Source organism: Nilaparvata lugens, chromosome 11 (genome assembly GCF_014356525.2).
Source record: "Nilaparvata lugens isolate BPH chromosome 11, ASM1435652v1, whole genome shotgun sequence".
Classification (NCBI taxonomy): Eukaryota; Metazoa; Arthropoda; class Insecta; order Hemiptera; family Delphacidae; genus Nilaparvata; species Nilaparvata lugens.
The window spans coordinates 31,651,292-31,667,073 of NC_052514.1; the positions used below are offsets into that span (position 1 = coordinate 31,651,292).

Genomic DNA, 15,782 nt, shown 5'->3' on the forward strand with positions numbered 1-15,782 from the left:
AAAATGTATTATTCATTCTGATTACTATGTATCTACTGATTATTTCAGTTATTATTGTATTAATGATTTGAAGTATTTCATGTGATTTTGTATTTTGTATTTTTGTATTTTGGCAAAATAAAGATTTTGTTTGATTTTGATTTGATTTATAGAAATGAATATTATATGTAGTGATAATAATAATAATATCGTGATTTTATTGTAAGAAAAATAACTGTAATGTTTCTGAAGTTTTAGATTAACACGTTAATGACTCCACTGCGTTATCAAAAACAGTTGAATCTCAAAAACAGTTTCGTTCCGTTGACGTTTGAACTTGAAACTAGTAGTGGTAATGGCGGTGATGAGGAGGCAGAACGCACAAGGTGAGTCGGAATGACAATGGGGGATGAAAATGCCCCTCGAAAAGACACGGGACATGCGACGGGCCGCTTTTCTGAAATAACTCAGTGGCAACCCTTTCATGTCGTCCGTTCGGCTTATCAGTGCATAAGACTCATTCCACTCCACATAATTCCTTGTGCCATCTCCCCCCCCCCCACCCACTCTCATAAGAAACGCGCCCACCAGTCTATCATGTTATCTTTTGCGAGGGGAACCCAAGTCTGTGTACTTAACCCCCCCCCATCCAGGCATGGCTGCCCCTCGACATTTTTATTCTTTCTAGAAACAATCATTCATCAGTGTGAATAACCTATTATAAAAATGTAAAATCATAACGGTTTATCTATCTTGTTCATTATTACAGTAGCATCCTCCCTCTAGGCATGGCTACACCTCTACATTTTTATTTCTTTCTGAGAACAATTCATCAGTGTAAATAAATGAGGCCCATAGATGCAAAATTCATATTCTCCACTTTTTTCAAATTTCCAGGAATAAGAAAAAAATCGATTTTCAAGTTTAAAAAAATCGTTTTTCAAGTTTAAAATGTGAAAACGAGTGAATAATTTACTCTAAAATCATAACTGTATTATCACATAATAATAACCTTGATAATAACTTATAATCACATAAATCATATTAACCTTGTTCATTATTACAGTAGTCTAGTATCCTCCCTCTAGGCATGGCTACACCTCGACATATTTCTTTCTTTCTGAGAATAATTCATCAGTGTAGATAAATGACACCCATAGATGCAAAACTCATATTCTCCACTGTTTTTTAATTTTCAGAAATAAGAAAAAATCTTACAGTCCTAAAAGTCACCATGTCCAAAAATTCAAGTTTTTCAAGAACAAAAAAAAATGAATAATCATCAATCATTCCCTGAAAAAGATAGTCAGTTCAAAAAAGTTGCTTAAAATTGTGAAAATTCATATTATTTTTCCACACCATAACATAATAGAAAATCAAGTGGCATTATTTTTTTTTTTAATTTGGACTTGATAAAATATAGAGAAATAGAGAAATAATTTGAACTTCTTTCTTTCTTTATCCGGCGCTACAGCCCTAGGTGAGCTCTGGCCTCCTTCACAACACACCTCCATTCTTCCCTGTTCATGGCTCTTTCCTTCCATCCTCTTACTCCCATCTTTCTCAGGTCATCCATCACTTGGTCCACCCACCTGTTCCTTGGCCTACCTTTCTTTCTTCTGCTGTGCAACTTGCTATTAAAAACTATTTTCGGCATTCTAGCCTCACTCATCCTCATCACATGCCCCAACCACCTTATTCTTTGGGCTTTAATGAAGCGTACTATATTTTCTCCTTTTATTAATGCTTCTATTTCCTCATTTTTTCTTATTCGCCATTGCTGCTCATTAATCTGAACGGGACCGTAAATTCTTCTTAGTATGGATCTTTCAAAGATTTTTAATGCATTTTCGTCAGCCATATTCATCACCCAAGTTTCTGCCGCATATGTTGCCACTGGACGCACCAATGTTCTATATATTGTTATCTTGTGCTCCTGCCGACCACTTACTTTTAATAATCTAACATTGGCATAGTAGGCCCTATTAGCTGCTTGAATCCTTTCTTTTATAAAAGCATTATTACCTGTGGCATTTATTGGGCATCCTAGATACTTGAAGTTCTCTACACCTGCAAACTTTTTGTTATTCACGTAGATATTTCTTGGTACTCTGGACTTGATTGCTGACACACACAGATATTTACTCTTGTTCTCATTTACAACCAGTCCGACTTTTCGTGCTTCAATTTCCAGGATTTTATAAACTTCTTTCAAGCATGCCACACTTCTAGCCATTATTACCACGTCATCCGCATATGCACATACTTGATGCATCTTGTTGAATATGGTACCTCTCTGATCCACCCTTTCAATAGCTTTCTGGAGAGCAATGTCGAACAGTACTGCTGAGAGCCCATCACCCTGCTTTACACCACCTTCCGGGGCAAGGTTGTTGGCCTTGCGCCCAACCCCCTACCAGGAGGACCAGCGGGTATCTGCAGCCACCATGAAGCGACTGGGCGATGGGATCCCCAACCCCGACGCCATAATAATTTGAACTTGCTGAATAGAAATAGAGAAATAATTTGGACTTGATGGATTTTGGAACTGTAATATATGGACATAACGAGTTTAGGAATGGTTTATTATGTCTATGGTTTTCATGTTGGAATATGAAAGATTGAAGACAAATAAAAATGTGGAAATATATGTATACAATTATTTCAAATAATATGAAAATATTATTTTCAATATTTTATTTGTCTTCAGTCTTTAATATTCCAACATAAAAACCATAGACATAATACACCATTCCTAAACTCGTTATGTCCATATATTACAGTTCCAAAATCCATTAAGTCCAAATTATTTCTCTATTTCTCTATATTCATCAAGTCCAAATTATTTCTCTGTTTCTCTATATGTGAGCTCCTACATAAAGAAACATGCAAGTTTTAAGTTCTACCTTGGACGAGCACGTCACATTTTTTGAATATAAAGATTCAAGGCAAATAAATATTGAAATTATGTGAGCTACTGTCTCTGGTTATAGTTGAAAAACCTTTAAGCTAAAAAACTAAAACTATTCTCAGGTAAACTAAAATTAACCCGAGGAATAAAATTCTCAGTGGCGGAGAAGCTCTCATGCTTGTGAATCTCCAATAGCTTGGCTCTTTCCTTATAAATTTGTAAGAGATACATTTCAAAGTATTATACAAGAATCCAACTCAGCCCCAGTAGATAAATTTCAAGTAAAAATTTTGAACCAATAGTATAGTTTCATACAATTTTATTTCATTCGATTGGTGACTGTTCCTAGAACCAATGGTTTTTTCTCCAATAATAATTCTATTATACTTTTGTTCCGGAATGAGAGAGAAGATCCAGAAATAGCTTACCTGAACTGAGCTAAAAATAATGAAAAACAATTAATCTTGCTGAATCTCATTTATTCCATAAGCTACTTGTCTAGCATGTAGGATACAAAGCTTTTAGTGCGATTAAAATCTGTAATGCATGAGGTCAAGGTGCAGACAAAATGAGCAGATTGCATTAGAAAACAGGAGAATCGGGAGAAACTGGTTTATTCATAAGAAAGAATGAATAAATATTAAAACCACAACAGCACTAAATAGCAAGCTTCCTGCTACCTACTAGTAGTTATAATAGCATAGTTTCTATAGAAAAAAATCAATCCTTCTTTTCAATTTAAACTCATTTGAACGTTTGTTGGAAGAGAACATTTTTCCAAGAATACATCCTCATTCTACTTCAATTTCAATGTATAATCTGTCATATATTACTGAGATTATGTGAGTGAATTAAAAAAGAAAATTAAACCTTATGGTTTATAGAATTAGTGCAGCATTGTAAATTTAACATGATAGATCATTTCCATAGACATCACAATAATGTAGGTCTATTCAATCCATTGTGTTTCAATTTTATTAGCTTATAGCCTTACCATATTTTTGAATCAGGTACCAAGTACCGTATTTAAGCACATTGATTTCTAACATGAATTGATAAATTTTTTATAGTAACTATTTCTTTCCATATTCAAATAATCAATAATTGATTAAGAAATTACTATCAATATAAAACTTAGATTTTTTCTTTTAGTAATAATTATCAATGATTAATACAATAAAAGCAGGCTATTCAAAGCTCTTAAATATTACACCATTACACTGTGGTAGAATTTGAAGATGCTGTTGGAGAAAGACTTTTCAAAACTTTCCGTATATCCAAACCAGTGATCAAAATGAGAATTCCAAAATTGAATAACTGTTGAAAAGAGAACAAGAGTTTTTATAGAACAATGAATATATTAAATAACGATACTAAACTATAGATAAATAATACTAAGAAACTAGTAAATAACGTAAATAGAAGATTTAATTAAGATTTCGTTTAATAATAACTATTTATTAATTAGCATTTGAACAAATGTAACTTCCAATTTTTTCCCCATTTGTAGAAGAGTAAGGAACTCAAATCCATTTGGTTTGAAGATTAATAAGAATGATTCTATGTATAATAAATTATAAATGATTGAAACAGAAACTAACACAATCATTTCTTGAAGAAATATCAACAATATTAAATTTAAATCAACACTATCTCAAGCATTTCTCAATTTATTAACAACACTGTCTCAATCACAAAATCATCCTTCAATTTTTCTAGACTTGAAAGGCATCAACAATATTGTAAAGCAAAATCAATAAAATATTGAAAAATTCTCTTTTTTTTGTTCATCAATATTCAGGTTCGAGATTATTGCCTATTTGAATGATATTTATTTATTTTACAAATATGACAGCAAGTTGAGAATAGAGTTGATCTATTTCATTATTTCTCAGTGTACAGTGTACAGTGTATAGTGTATTTTGTCGCTATTTTTTAAAAGAAATTACTCGTCGTTTCATGAACAAATAAATAATAAAGTTTCTTGAGTTTTCAATCAGTCAAAACTTTTGTATTCTCGTTTAGCCATATATTTCTTGATTCAAAGTTTGACATAGAGTGCTGCTAAATTGTTAAACTGTTCATTGTGGTAAATCGTATACCGTAAAGTTGCTGACATGATAAAACCTCAAAATTGTCAATTTCGAGTTTTTGGTATGATTTTCTTCATAACTTCTATGAATTGAATAATCCTATAAACATCAATCCTCAAGTGTAATTTCAATTCAATAGTCTATTTCTAGGCCCAATAGAATAATTTCAAGATGCTGTACCTCTACATTAAATAATATCTATCTTAATGCATGCCATCTAAATTATACGCCACGCATGAGAGAATAATTGTAAATTGTTTTCAATTCCATTTATTGTTGTGATAGCCGAAACATGATAGGCTTTACCATACCTTTATGAGTATATTTGCATTGAGATTGAAAAGTCTCAAGACATCAAAATGAGTATCCAAGTGAGCCAATTCCATCCTCATCCGCTTTAGCTTTAACAGAGTAAAATTAATGTCACAATTGTTAATTTTTTTATATTTTTTAAATGTTTAAATGTATTAAAAGTGATCAAATATTATGGTCTTTCCATTTATTTCTATTAAAATATCTAGTGAAGTGGAAATATTATAGGCTTGTGAATATTTTTATGTGCAGTGTTGCTATTGTTCATTTTTTCCGGTGATAGAGCATTAAAATAAATTGAATTTTACTGGAATAATAGGCTACCATCAAAATATACACATATTCTTAAGCGAAAACGTTACGTAAGGTCTTAAATGGCAATATTAATAGAAGTGATGAGAACATGAAAATTCATTATTAAGGTTACAGTTATTCATGTTTGTATTTATTCCAGAATATACAAGCAGCAATGATAGGAACCCTATTAAAAATTAATAAATATGATATGCTTGTGAATGTTATGAAAATGTTTCACGGTACCGAACTTTCTTTATATGGTTACTCCACTTATAAAAATGGAATAAAAGTTCTACCCTTTTTCAAATCTATGGAAGGCTACCGTTTTTCAATATTATGGTATTATAATTTTCAAATTTACAACTAGTTACTTATCAACTGAATCATACATTCCATTCATATTATAATACATACTTTGTCTGTAATTGGACTCAGTTCTTCTTTGCTAGCTGCTTTCAAGAGTAAAACCTCTGTTGATCTCACCTGTTGAAAAAACCTGGTCAGTGTCATATTATTATCTGTAGAACACAAAATATGTTAACTATATTATACGGTTCATTCTTATTAATAGATATATGTTCATAGATATTTAATATCTATGTTAATAATCGATACAGTAAATCATGATTTTCATAAAAATAAAAATTCCATTTCTATTGATTAGCCTTTGGTTGATCTATTCATATTTGTAGAACTGGAATAGTTATGTAGGTTTTCAATACAGAGCTAATTACAATAGAGTAGAACTAATTTCAAATCTATCTCATTGATAAGCGCTTGATTCATGTGAATATTCTCATTTGTATAGAATGATGTGCTATTCGTATTTTTAATGCATGAATGAATTAATATGAAAGTTACTTTCTATTTCTAAAATACAGGAGAAGGTCTTACCTCAAACTTATATTTTGTTACACAATGTATGGCAAATGTCATTAATACAATATTCAGTATGATAATGAAAATTATGAAGAAGTCGGATCTTTCATTGTCAAGAGAATTATTCACCATGTGCAATGAGAAACAAAGTACCAGGAAGAGCATTGTTAAAACATGATGAGCGTAAAAAGAGTTTATATGCTTGTAAGCTTCAAATATTGTATTGTATGCTCTCTTCAGAGAAGTGAAATCTGAAGAAATATTATTGTAAACGTTTTTAGCACATGCTCTGGCCATGATCCCTTCTCGTTTGAAGATAGTAACTTTTTCTGGAAACTCAACTTGTTCAAATGCTTGTTTTTTGCCAAGTTTGCCTAAAACCACATTCAATAAATTTAGCCTTTGACAAAGAGCCCCCAAAAAGTTAATCAACTGTAATGATGTCATAGTTATTGCTGATGTATGAAGAATTGAGTAAACATCGAAGAATATATAAGAATATTTATCAAGGTGGAAACTGAAATCTCTGTGAATACAAGTTCCAAGAGCAAATAAAACATATGTGGTTAACATAGCTACTTGCAAACAATTAATAATTTTATTCCGGGTGTATTTCACAACAATCCCAAGTTTATAGCATAGAACATCAATCATTTTCAATTCTTCAATTATTCTAATAAAATTTTTGAATTGATTCAAATTGTAGAGGATAGAAGCAAATTGGTATAGTGCTGCAAACTGTAGAAGTGATCGAATGCATACTTTGAAATTATAAGGCCCAGTCATGAATGTGTCAAACATTATAAGAAGCATAAAGATACAACCAAAAATCCATACAATCGAATGGAAGATTGCAATTCTGTTATCCCGTATCAAGTTCTTGAAATCAATGCAACTAATGCAAATTAGATTGGATGCTATCAAAATTGGCATGAAGCTCCAAATAAAATCTTTGGTCATTTTCGACTTTACCAAAAGTGATTAAATCACTTCTCAAAATTTTTCGTAGCTTTCTCAAATTTTTGAATATTACAGATTTCTCCTCTCATTACACACTCATCAATTCTCGAGCCCTATTATCTAATTATCCAAGTTATTGGCTTTTCCCACACTTCAATTGAATCATTAACACGTTTTAATCAAGGCTATTGGTGATCCTAATTTTGTGCTATAATGTGGAAAGAGGACATATTCTTCATAAGACATTTTTTTATCACTTTGAATGGGATTCAAAATAAACAAATAGGTCCATCTGTAGGCCTACTTCTCAATTAGCCTACTGTAGTTATTGATACATAGGTAGATATAGACGGGGTTTACAAAACTTTATAAGGTTCCATAGAATTCTAATAATTTTCTCTAAAACTCTTCGTCAACAGCTCTATCCTTGACATCATGATAATAATACGGTTTATTATCTTGTTCCAATGTTAATTTTCTAATGGATAATGGACGACTGTTGAATATACTCTTCAAAGAAGACATCAAGTGATGAGAATTCGTCAACCTAAACTGTTTATTTTCAAGTGATATCCTATTTGTCTATTCTATATTTGTTGTGTATCACCTATTGATGACATCATAATAAACTACATACTTTATACAGCTCCAGAAATTAATTTGTTTGACAAGTTTATTGCTTTCTACTAAGAGTTAGAGCATGAGTACAGAATAAGCTGTGACATGTTCACTGAATACCTTACGTACTTGAGATATACACGAGTGTTTTATGGAATTTAACAGAAAATGGAGTGTGATGAATACCGGTCTATCATTTATATAGAATCCAAAGCATTAGAATAATTGAGTAATAGAACAGACATTGGATAACTTTTTATGTTCCTGAATGTGTTCCAATTATTACAATGCAACTTGAGAAAGAACAAACTTATACAATTATCAACAATAAATATACAACTCCATATGTTACCAAAAATGAAAATATACATCATCCCTCCAATAGAATATAATTATTGAATCAGTGGCGGCCCCCGCGGGGGGGGGCGAAGGAGCCCTTTACGAGTGAGGAAAAATAATGAAGAGTTTTAATATAAATTTTTTCATGTAAATCAAGAACCATAGAGTGTAGCAAAAGTAAAATTATTAAATAAGTTCTAAATATTCTATCTATTTACATAGCTACTATCACTATTATATTATATGAATGGATCAGTCTCCATCTAAAAATAGTTAATAAAATACAAATTGTCAGTAGTTGGCTCCTTTCCTATTGTTATTGTTTCCGGTGAAATGAGTCATCCAACGGCCGAGAGAAGATAAGAAAATGCAAACAAACAAAACATAGCATACAAACTAGGGACTTTTACAGTAACGTGATGCCGTAAACTAGACTACACTTTTTTAATAAAAAACCATACTCCAAATGTTGGTTTTCGTATAGGTGTACGATTGGTAGAAATGTGTAAAAGGTTTAAAAAAATACTGTATATGGGGGCCCCACAAAAATTCTCGCGGGGGGGGGGACCTCAAATCCTTAGCGCCGCCACTGTATTGAACATGATTATAATAAGTGAAATCATCAGCATTTAATTCAAGATTACAGTCATCGTGTAATAAAACAATGCAAATATTGATTCAAAAAGCATCATAATAATAGCATAGTACGGTATTATAACGGAGCGTTAACTTCCTTGATCATTAAAAATTGAACCAACTACGAGTGTGGATAGAAAAAAATCTCTGCACAGTATATAGATTTATGAAAACACAAATTTGAATTGTCAACAACTTTTTATATAGATTTATTTTTCATTTACCATAGCCTGAATCCCAAAATAATATGAATCATAAAATATTTAAATTTATTCACTCAAAATATTCAGAAAAATATAGAAATAAAAGTTTACAAAATGAACAAGGTAGGCTACTACTCATCAAAAGTACAGTAAGTTACTGGACTTTGTTCGCGATTAGAAGTCGGTTACAATGTGTTATGGGTCAGACAGGAATTGTTATATGTGTATTTGAATTATCATTTTTCTATACAGGTAGATGTAGTAGAAGAAGGAGCTAGTAAGAAGAATGAGGAGTAAGGAAATTTAGCATGATGTAAAGAAGATACTGGTAATTGAATGCGGGCTCGCACATATCAACACATCAAGGATTATTAATTTCACCCATTTGTAGAGAAGAAAGCGACTTGAGCCTGTCAATCTGAAGAATATAAATTATAATATAGAATATAGGCTACATCAATTTCCAATATTTCAGTTACGTTACTGATGAGCTCATTGTAGTACAGTATATTATTAACAGTAGTACAGTATACTATTTTTATTCATCAACTTTATGGATTATTAAGCTATTAGGCATTTCTGTGTTGTAAGTGATTGAATTTCCACTGGTAATGTAGAGACGTTTTTTGAAAGTGAATTGTAAAATCAATTCGAAGAGAGTGAATATAATAAGATCAACCAGTAATTTTCTGTTCTGTATATTCTTTACATATAATCTTAGATTTTTTTCCAATTACTCACCTCAAAGTTGTAGTTTTCCACACTATTTATTGTAAAAATTAATAGCAGTGTATTTTCCAATAAAATGGCAATCTCATTTGTGAATCTGTATGCGTATGAAAATGCGTCTACACTATTCTCATTCAAAATAGCTATACTTTCTACGCTGATATGCAGTGATAAACAGAGAATATGGAAGCTGCCCATTAAAATATGACCTGAGTAGAATTGAGTTATATGTTTGTATGCATCGAGGACAGTGTTGTAAGCTTTTTTCATATTTGAAAATTCCAGTAGCAAATTGTTATTGTAAGATTTTACGAAAATAATTTTCCTCTTGATAATGGCTTCCTCAATTTTTCTGATGTCATGGCCACTGCAAAGTGAATCCAAGAAATTGTTTAAAATTTTGATCCTCTGGTTTATAGCACTTAGAAAGTTGACCAGTTGAAAAGAAATCACAGTAACTGCCATTGCATGTACAAATGCGAAAAAATAGTACATTGTTGTTTGCCAGTCAATCAAGTAGATATCTGCATGTTTATAAGATCGTAACGCATAGTTGGATAGGTTAAATATGATTAGGGTTATCATTTGAAAACAATGGATATTTCTACTTCTGTTATGTCGCACACTGATACCAATTTTCTGACAGAGGACATCGATTATTCTTATTTCTTCAATTATTTGAATGAAACTTTTGATTTCATAAAGATGACGAATGATTATTACAGTTTGTAAGACGAAAGATATTAAGAAAAATATAAGTATGCAATCACGGAATGTAAAGGAAACAGATGTAGCTGTATTGTAGACCAATGCCAATAATGACATACCAGCTATAAACCAAAATGTGAAAGCAAATGCTGCCACTTTTCTATCAAGGACCAGCTTTTCAGTATCAATGCAAAGTATACCTACAATTTTGGATCCAATTAATATTGGCACGAAGCTTTGAATGAAATTATTTGCCATTATATTATTCCAATAAAATCTGCTTTTATTTATTAATATTTTTATACACTTAAAAACTTGGTTATAACTCCTTTTAGTTATGAATCCAAGTTATATTATTAATTAAATCTCGAAAATTCAAACTGGATAATTATAAGATTGATGATGTAGTTCAATTAATTGGTTATGATTCCCTATCATTCATTCCATTGACGGATTGAGCATTACTTATGTGTGGAGGAATAGGCTATATTCAATTAAGATTAAATATTTATAACTAATCTGAGAAGAATTTCGCTGGTGGTGTGTTACCGTACTCATCACTTGGGAATATGTTTCATTAATTTAAAACAATACTGTATAATGAATATTATAATGTTTTGAAATTAATTTTGATTGAGAATAATAGGCTATTTAAAGATGAAACATGACTAGATCAATGAGAGTTCTAAAGGTTTTTTTTTAAGATTCGTGACATCCTATTCGAGTTGTTCCAGAAATAACTAAAACCCTTCCATTTCATTCCAATCCAAGTCATACATCAATCGAATTATTTGTTCTGTCATTGACACAATGATGTTTCGCCCACTTTATCACCAGGTTTTGTCACATGACGACACAAAAAGTTTTTGAGAACTTTGAAGTTTTTAATGAATAAATTATTTTTGCTGAAGAGCATTTTGGTTCATGCTCATGTACACGTCAAGTGACTGTTTGATAAGTGTCATGAAGTGTCAATACTGTCGAACAAAGCGATGAATTGGAAAATACAGAATGTTGAATGGAGAAATAGGCTATATACAGTCCGCAAAAAAATAAAATGATAATACATTATAAATTAGAATGGATTAGTTTGTTCGTAAGCCTGTAGTACTCTTCTGAAAGTTTTGTAATTCTGAATTATTAAATAAATTATTTATAATAACTATTTCCAGTCAAATATGCCGTGTATTGCACGATTAAAATAAATAGTTTGAAGCACAAATATTCAATTTATTGTGAAAATGAATTCATTCTTTGAAGTTAGAATGGAAATGGGGATACAACAAGTCATAATATTATGTAACTTAGTCTTCTTATATTTTATGAAGAATGGAAATTTCTCGAGTAGTTGAGAGTTGAGAAGGTGATATTGTGGTAGTTAATAGAAAAACTAGATGTCAAACCACAGATCTATTTATCCATATTTTTTTATGGTTTAATTATGGTTAATCCAATTTATCTATGGTTTAAATAAATATATCTGATCTCTTTATTCAGTAACAATGGAAATCTTGGAGGAGAAAAAAAATTATTATTTATTGTATATTGTACCAACAAAGAGAACAACAAATAATATTTTTTATTACAATAAAAAATACGGTACGGTACCTCAAATCTTGCTTGTTCTAGTGGCTATTATTATTTTTTGGGTTTTTGTTTTTCAGGACTATTTAATAAATTGAAGTTTTTCAATTACCTATAATGGAAAAATTATGAGCTGGAGTAATAAATTATGTCCATAAATATTTTATTTATTATTTGTGTGTCAGTATTTTTTATATTATTTTTTGAACTGGATAAATGTCAAATGAATCAATATTTTTTTATATTATTTTTAAATAATTTTATTGTATTATTTAGTTTATTAATACTGTGTAGGCTACTATTATTCTAATTTGATTCTAATTTCTAAGTTTTATCTTTTGTTATTATGATTATTAAGGATTAATTAATTATCCCATTTAAATGGGATAAGGCACAGCCAAAGAAGGAGAAGAAGATATTAAGGATAAATAAACGATTTTGATTTGATTTGATTTGAATCTCGCTTTATGCTTATCAATAATATTCAAAATTTGAAAATTCATTGAATTATTGAATTAGATGTAATATATTATGTCCATAAATATCTTATTTCTTTGTGTGTCAGTATTTTTTATATTATTTTTTGAACGGGTTGAAATGTCAAAGGTATCAAGCTTTATGCTTATCAATAGTATTCAAAATTTAAAAATTCATTGAATAATTGAATTATATTGATAAATCCTAAGTTAGTCTGAATTATTATAATTGAATAACTAGAATATTGATTACTGAACTATTCAAGATTAATACATTCAAATATTCTAATGTGAATTTATTCTTTGATTTGATATAAATATTAATTCTCTTCTAGCTTCTTTCATGAACTAAGCCAACCAACATTTGCTATCAATTCCACAAAACAGGAAAGTTTGCAAGTGATTGTTACAAAGTGACTGACAATAAATATTATTATTTTCCACAATCCCTGAGTTTGGGCTGCACCAATTTTAGAATCAAATCAGAACTTTTTTTCTGCGAAATGATGTCAATGCTCCATATTTCATCAGGAACGCCGACCTTCATAAAGACCTTCAGGTGGAGACAGTCAAGGAGATGATTGTAGAAACAGCAAGGACCTATAAGAGGCTCTACATGACCACCAAAATTTTGAGGCAGTCCAGCTTTTGGACAACTCAACATTGACGAGGAGATTGAAAAGGAAGAAGCCAACAGATCTGGTATACACCTCCAGGAGTGCTTAGTGAAAGTGGAAAAATTAATATAGTATTAATTCAGGATAGAAAAAAACTGATCGTTAGTCCTAGTACTAGTAACAGTTATATACAATGAAAAAAATCATAACTTCCTATATAGTACTCGTGTATAGGAGGTCGTGATCAAATTCAACTCATCATAATAGTCCCGATTTCGGTATAAAAATTGTATCATTTTATTTACTGTGTTTTAACTCCATTATTCTTTCCCACTATTGATTTGACTTTGAAACCACTTTTGATGTGGAAACACAACTTACTATTCAACAGTGACAACGTTTCGACCTGTTTTTGGTCATCTTCAAACAGAGAAAACTAAGATGTCACTGTTAAAAAGTGAAGAGCTGTTTCCACTTCAAAGGTGTTTTCAATTTAGAGTTTATATTTTATTTCATATTTCATTGATGATGAGTAGCTATAAAAATAAATTGAATCACTATTGATAATATTGGAATATTATATAATAAATCCTCACCTTATTTAAGCTTCCTTACCTCATTTTCGTAACTCCTCACTTCAAAGATGACAAAAATAATGAACATTGTGTTCACCACTAGTGTGAAGAATCCTTGTAAAAAAATGTTAGTGACTCCTTCAGAGAAAGCATTCGTTTCCAGAGCAATGGTTCCTTCCACAATTATATGAATTAAGAGAAAAAGTATGAAAAAACACCCTATGAAAATATGATCTGCATAGAAGGCATTTATGTGCCGATAAGCATCAAAGATTGTATTGAAAGCTCTTTTCAGTGTCGTAAACTCTACTAACAAACTTGAAGGTTCATTGTCACAAGAATTCACCAAAATTATTCCAGAGTCCACACTGTCAAGACTCCTAGATTTTACAATTTTTCCTGAAACCCTTTTGGGCAGATCATCCAAAAATTTATTTAGAAGTTTCATCACCTGATTTAAGGCATTCAAAAAATTAATCAGATGCAAGGTAGTCATTGTAATAGCAGTTGAATGTAAAAATGAGAATAAATGAATCATAATCAGAGACCATTGTTTCAAATACATATCGAATGCTGCATAAGCTTGCCAAGCAGTTGGTAACGAATTGCCTGTGATAATCAAGGTCATTTGTAGAGTAAAAATTAATCGGTTTCTCTTGTGTGGCAAATCTATTCCTATTTTTTGACAAAGCTGGTTGAGGACGTTGATCTCCTCAATTATGCGGATAAAATTTCTGAACTCGAATATATGAAGGACAAGAATGGAGCATTGAGTCAAGCAAGCTAGTTGCAATGAAGCTGTAACAAATTCGTGAAATGTGTATGGTGGTATAAATGCTGTATCAAGCATCATAGATGATAGTTTTATGCTAGCCGAACACCAAACTATACAAGCTAAACCTATACATTTTCGATCCAAAATTAGATTGTCGAGATCTATGCAAATGATACAAATGCACTTGGATAAAATTAATATTGGCATGTAACTCCAAATAAAATTTTTGGACATTTTTAATCAATTTGACAAACTCTTTCCCTTATATTATGTTTCTCAACGTCTTTCAAACGACACGTTCTTGTTTTCACTTGAGATCATACATCATTGCCATTTCGTATCACATATAAATTGTTTATCCCTCAGAATGGAATACGGTATATCTCTAGGTGATCAGAGTTACTTTTAATAGTTTATAGCCTATATATTCCCAATTACCGGTAACAAAATTCGATATTTCTCGGTTTATTGTTTGAGGTTTAAACGATTTGACATTTTTTCAGTGAAAAGTGAGATGAAAGTTTTGAATGTATCATTATTTACAGTTGTTATAATTACTATTATCTGATTAACTGTGGCTCAATTGAATTAAATTATTGTTGTTAGTTGAATGGATCTCAAAGAATAAATTAATGCTATCGAAACACTTATTTCACATTCCCCGATTTCAAATTATCATTTGATAAACGATTTTCAATTTTCACTCTTAAACACTGATAGAAAGAGAATTGAAATGGCACGCATTTTTGAGATATTTCATTTTCCCAATCATGAAAGAATGATAAATTTGTGGTAAAGAAACTCTTCACCTAAATGAATAAAAACTGGTAAATGTATACTTTTATTATTTTTTGACCATCCATCCAATTTCCATAATTGAAGTCAATGAATGGCTATCGCTTCGTCCAATATGTGAACATAGGAATATTTTGTCAATAATATTGAAATAAGTGTCTCCTCCATGACACATTCATTATTATAAAGAGTGATTGACATAGTATGTCCTCTGTGAAATTGAGGACCGTATCAAAAACATTAAATCATCAATATTGTTTACTTTCTCCTCATTTTTTGTCTGAAGAGAACATCAT

At 30.8% G+C, this 15,782-nt stretch overlaps 1 protein-coding gene across 1 annotated transcript; it reads right to left on the bottom strand.

The window, feature by feature from the left end:
* Window positions 1–3,354: 3,354 nt before the first annotated feature.
* Window positions 3,355–14,317, bottom strand: LOC120353619. Its single transcript, XM_039438155.1, has 4 exons — window positions 13,957–14,317; window positions 6,007–6,075; window positions 5,295–5,384; window positions 3,355–4,207 (listed from the first exon to the last, which is right to left on the bottom strand). The coding sequence occupies exons 1-4, from the start codon at window positions 14,002–14,004 to the stop codon at window positions 4,106–4,108; spliced, it is 309 nt and encodes a 102-aa protein (XP_039294089.1). The 5' UTR covers window positions 14,005–14,317; the 3' UTR covers window positions 3,355–4,105.
* Window positions 14,318–15,782: the final 1,465 nt, after the last annotated feature.

Excerpts from the sequence above, each read along its gene's own strand:
- LOC120353619 (XM_039438155.1), bottom strand. The coding sequence starts at position 14,004 with ATGTTCATTATTTTTGTCATCTTTGAAGTGAGGAGTTACGAAAATGAG. Across the intron at positions 6,076-13,956 it reads TGAGGAGTTACGAAAATGAG|GTGAGATCAACAGAGGTTTT; the intron begins GTAAGGAAGCTT and ends TTTTTTCAACAG. Across the intron at positions 4,208-5,294 it reads ATGCAAATATACTCATAAAG|TTATTCAATTTTGGAATTCT; the intron begins GTATGGTAAAGC and ends TCTTTTCAACAG.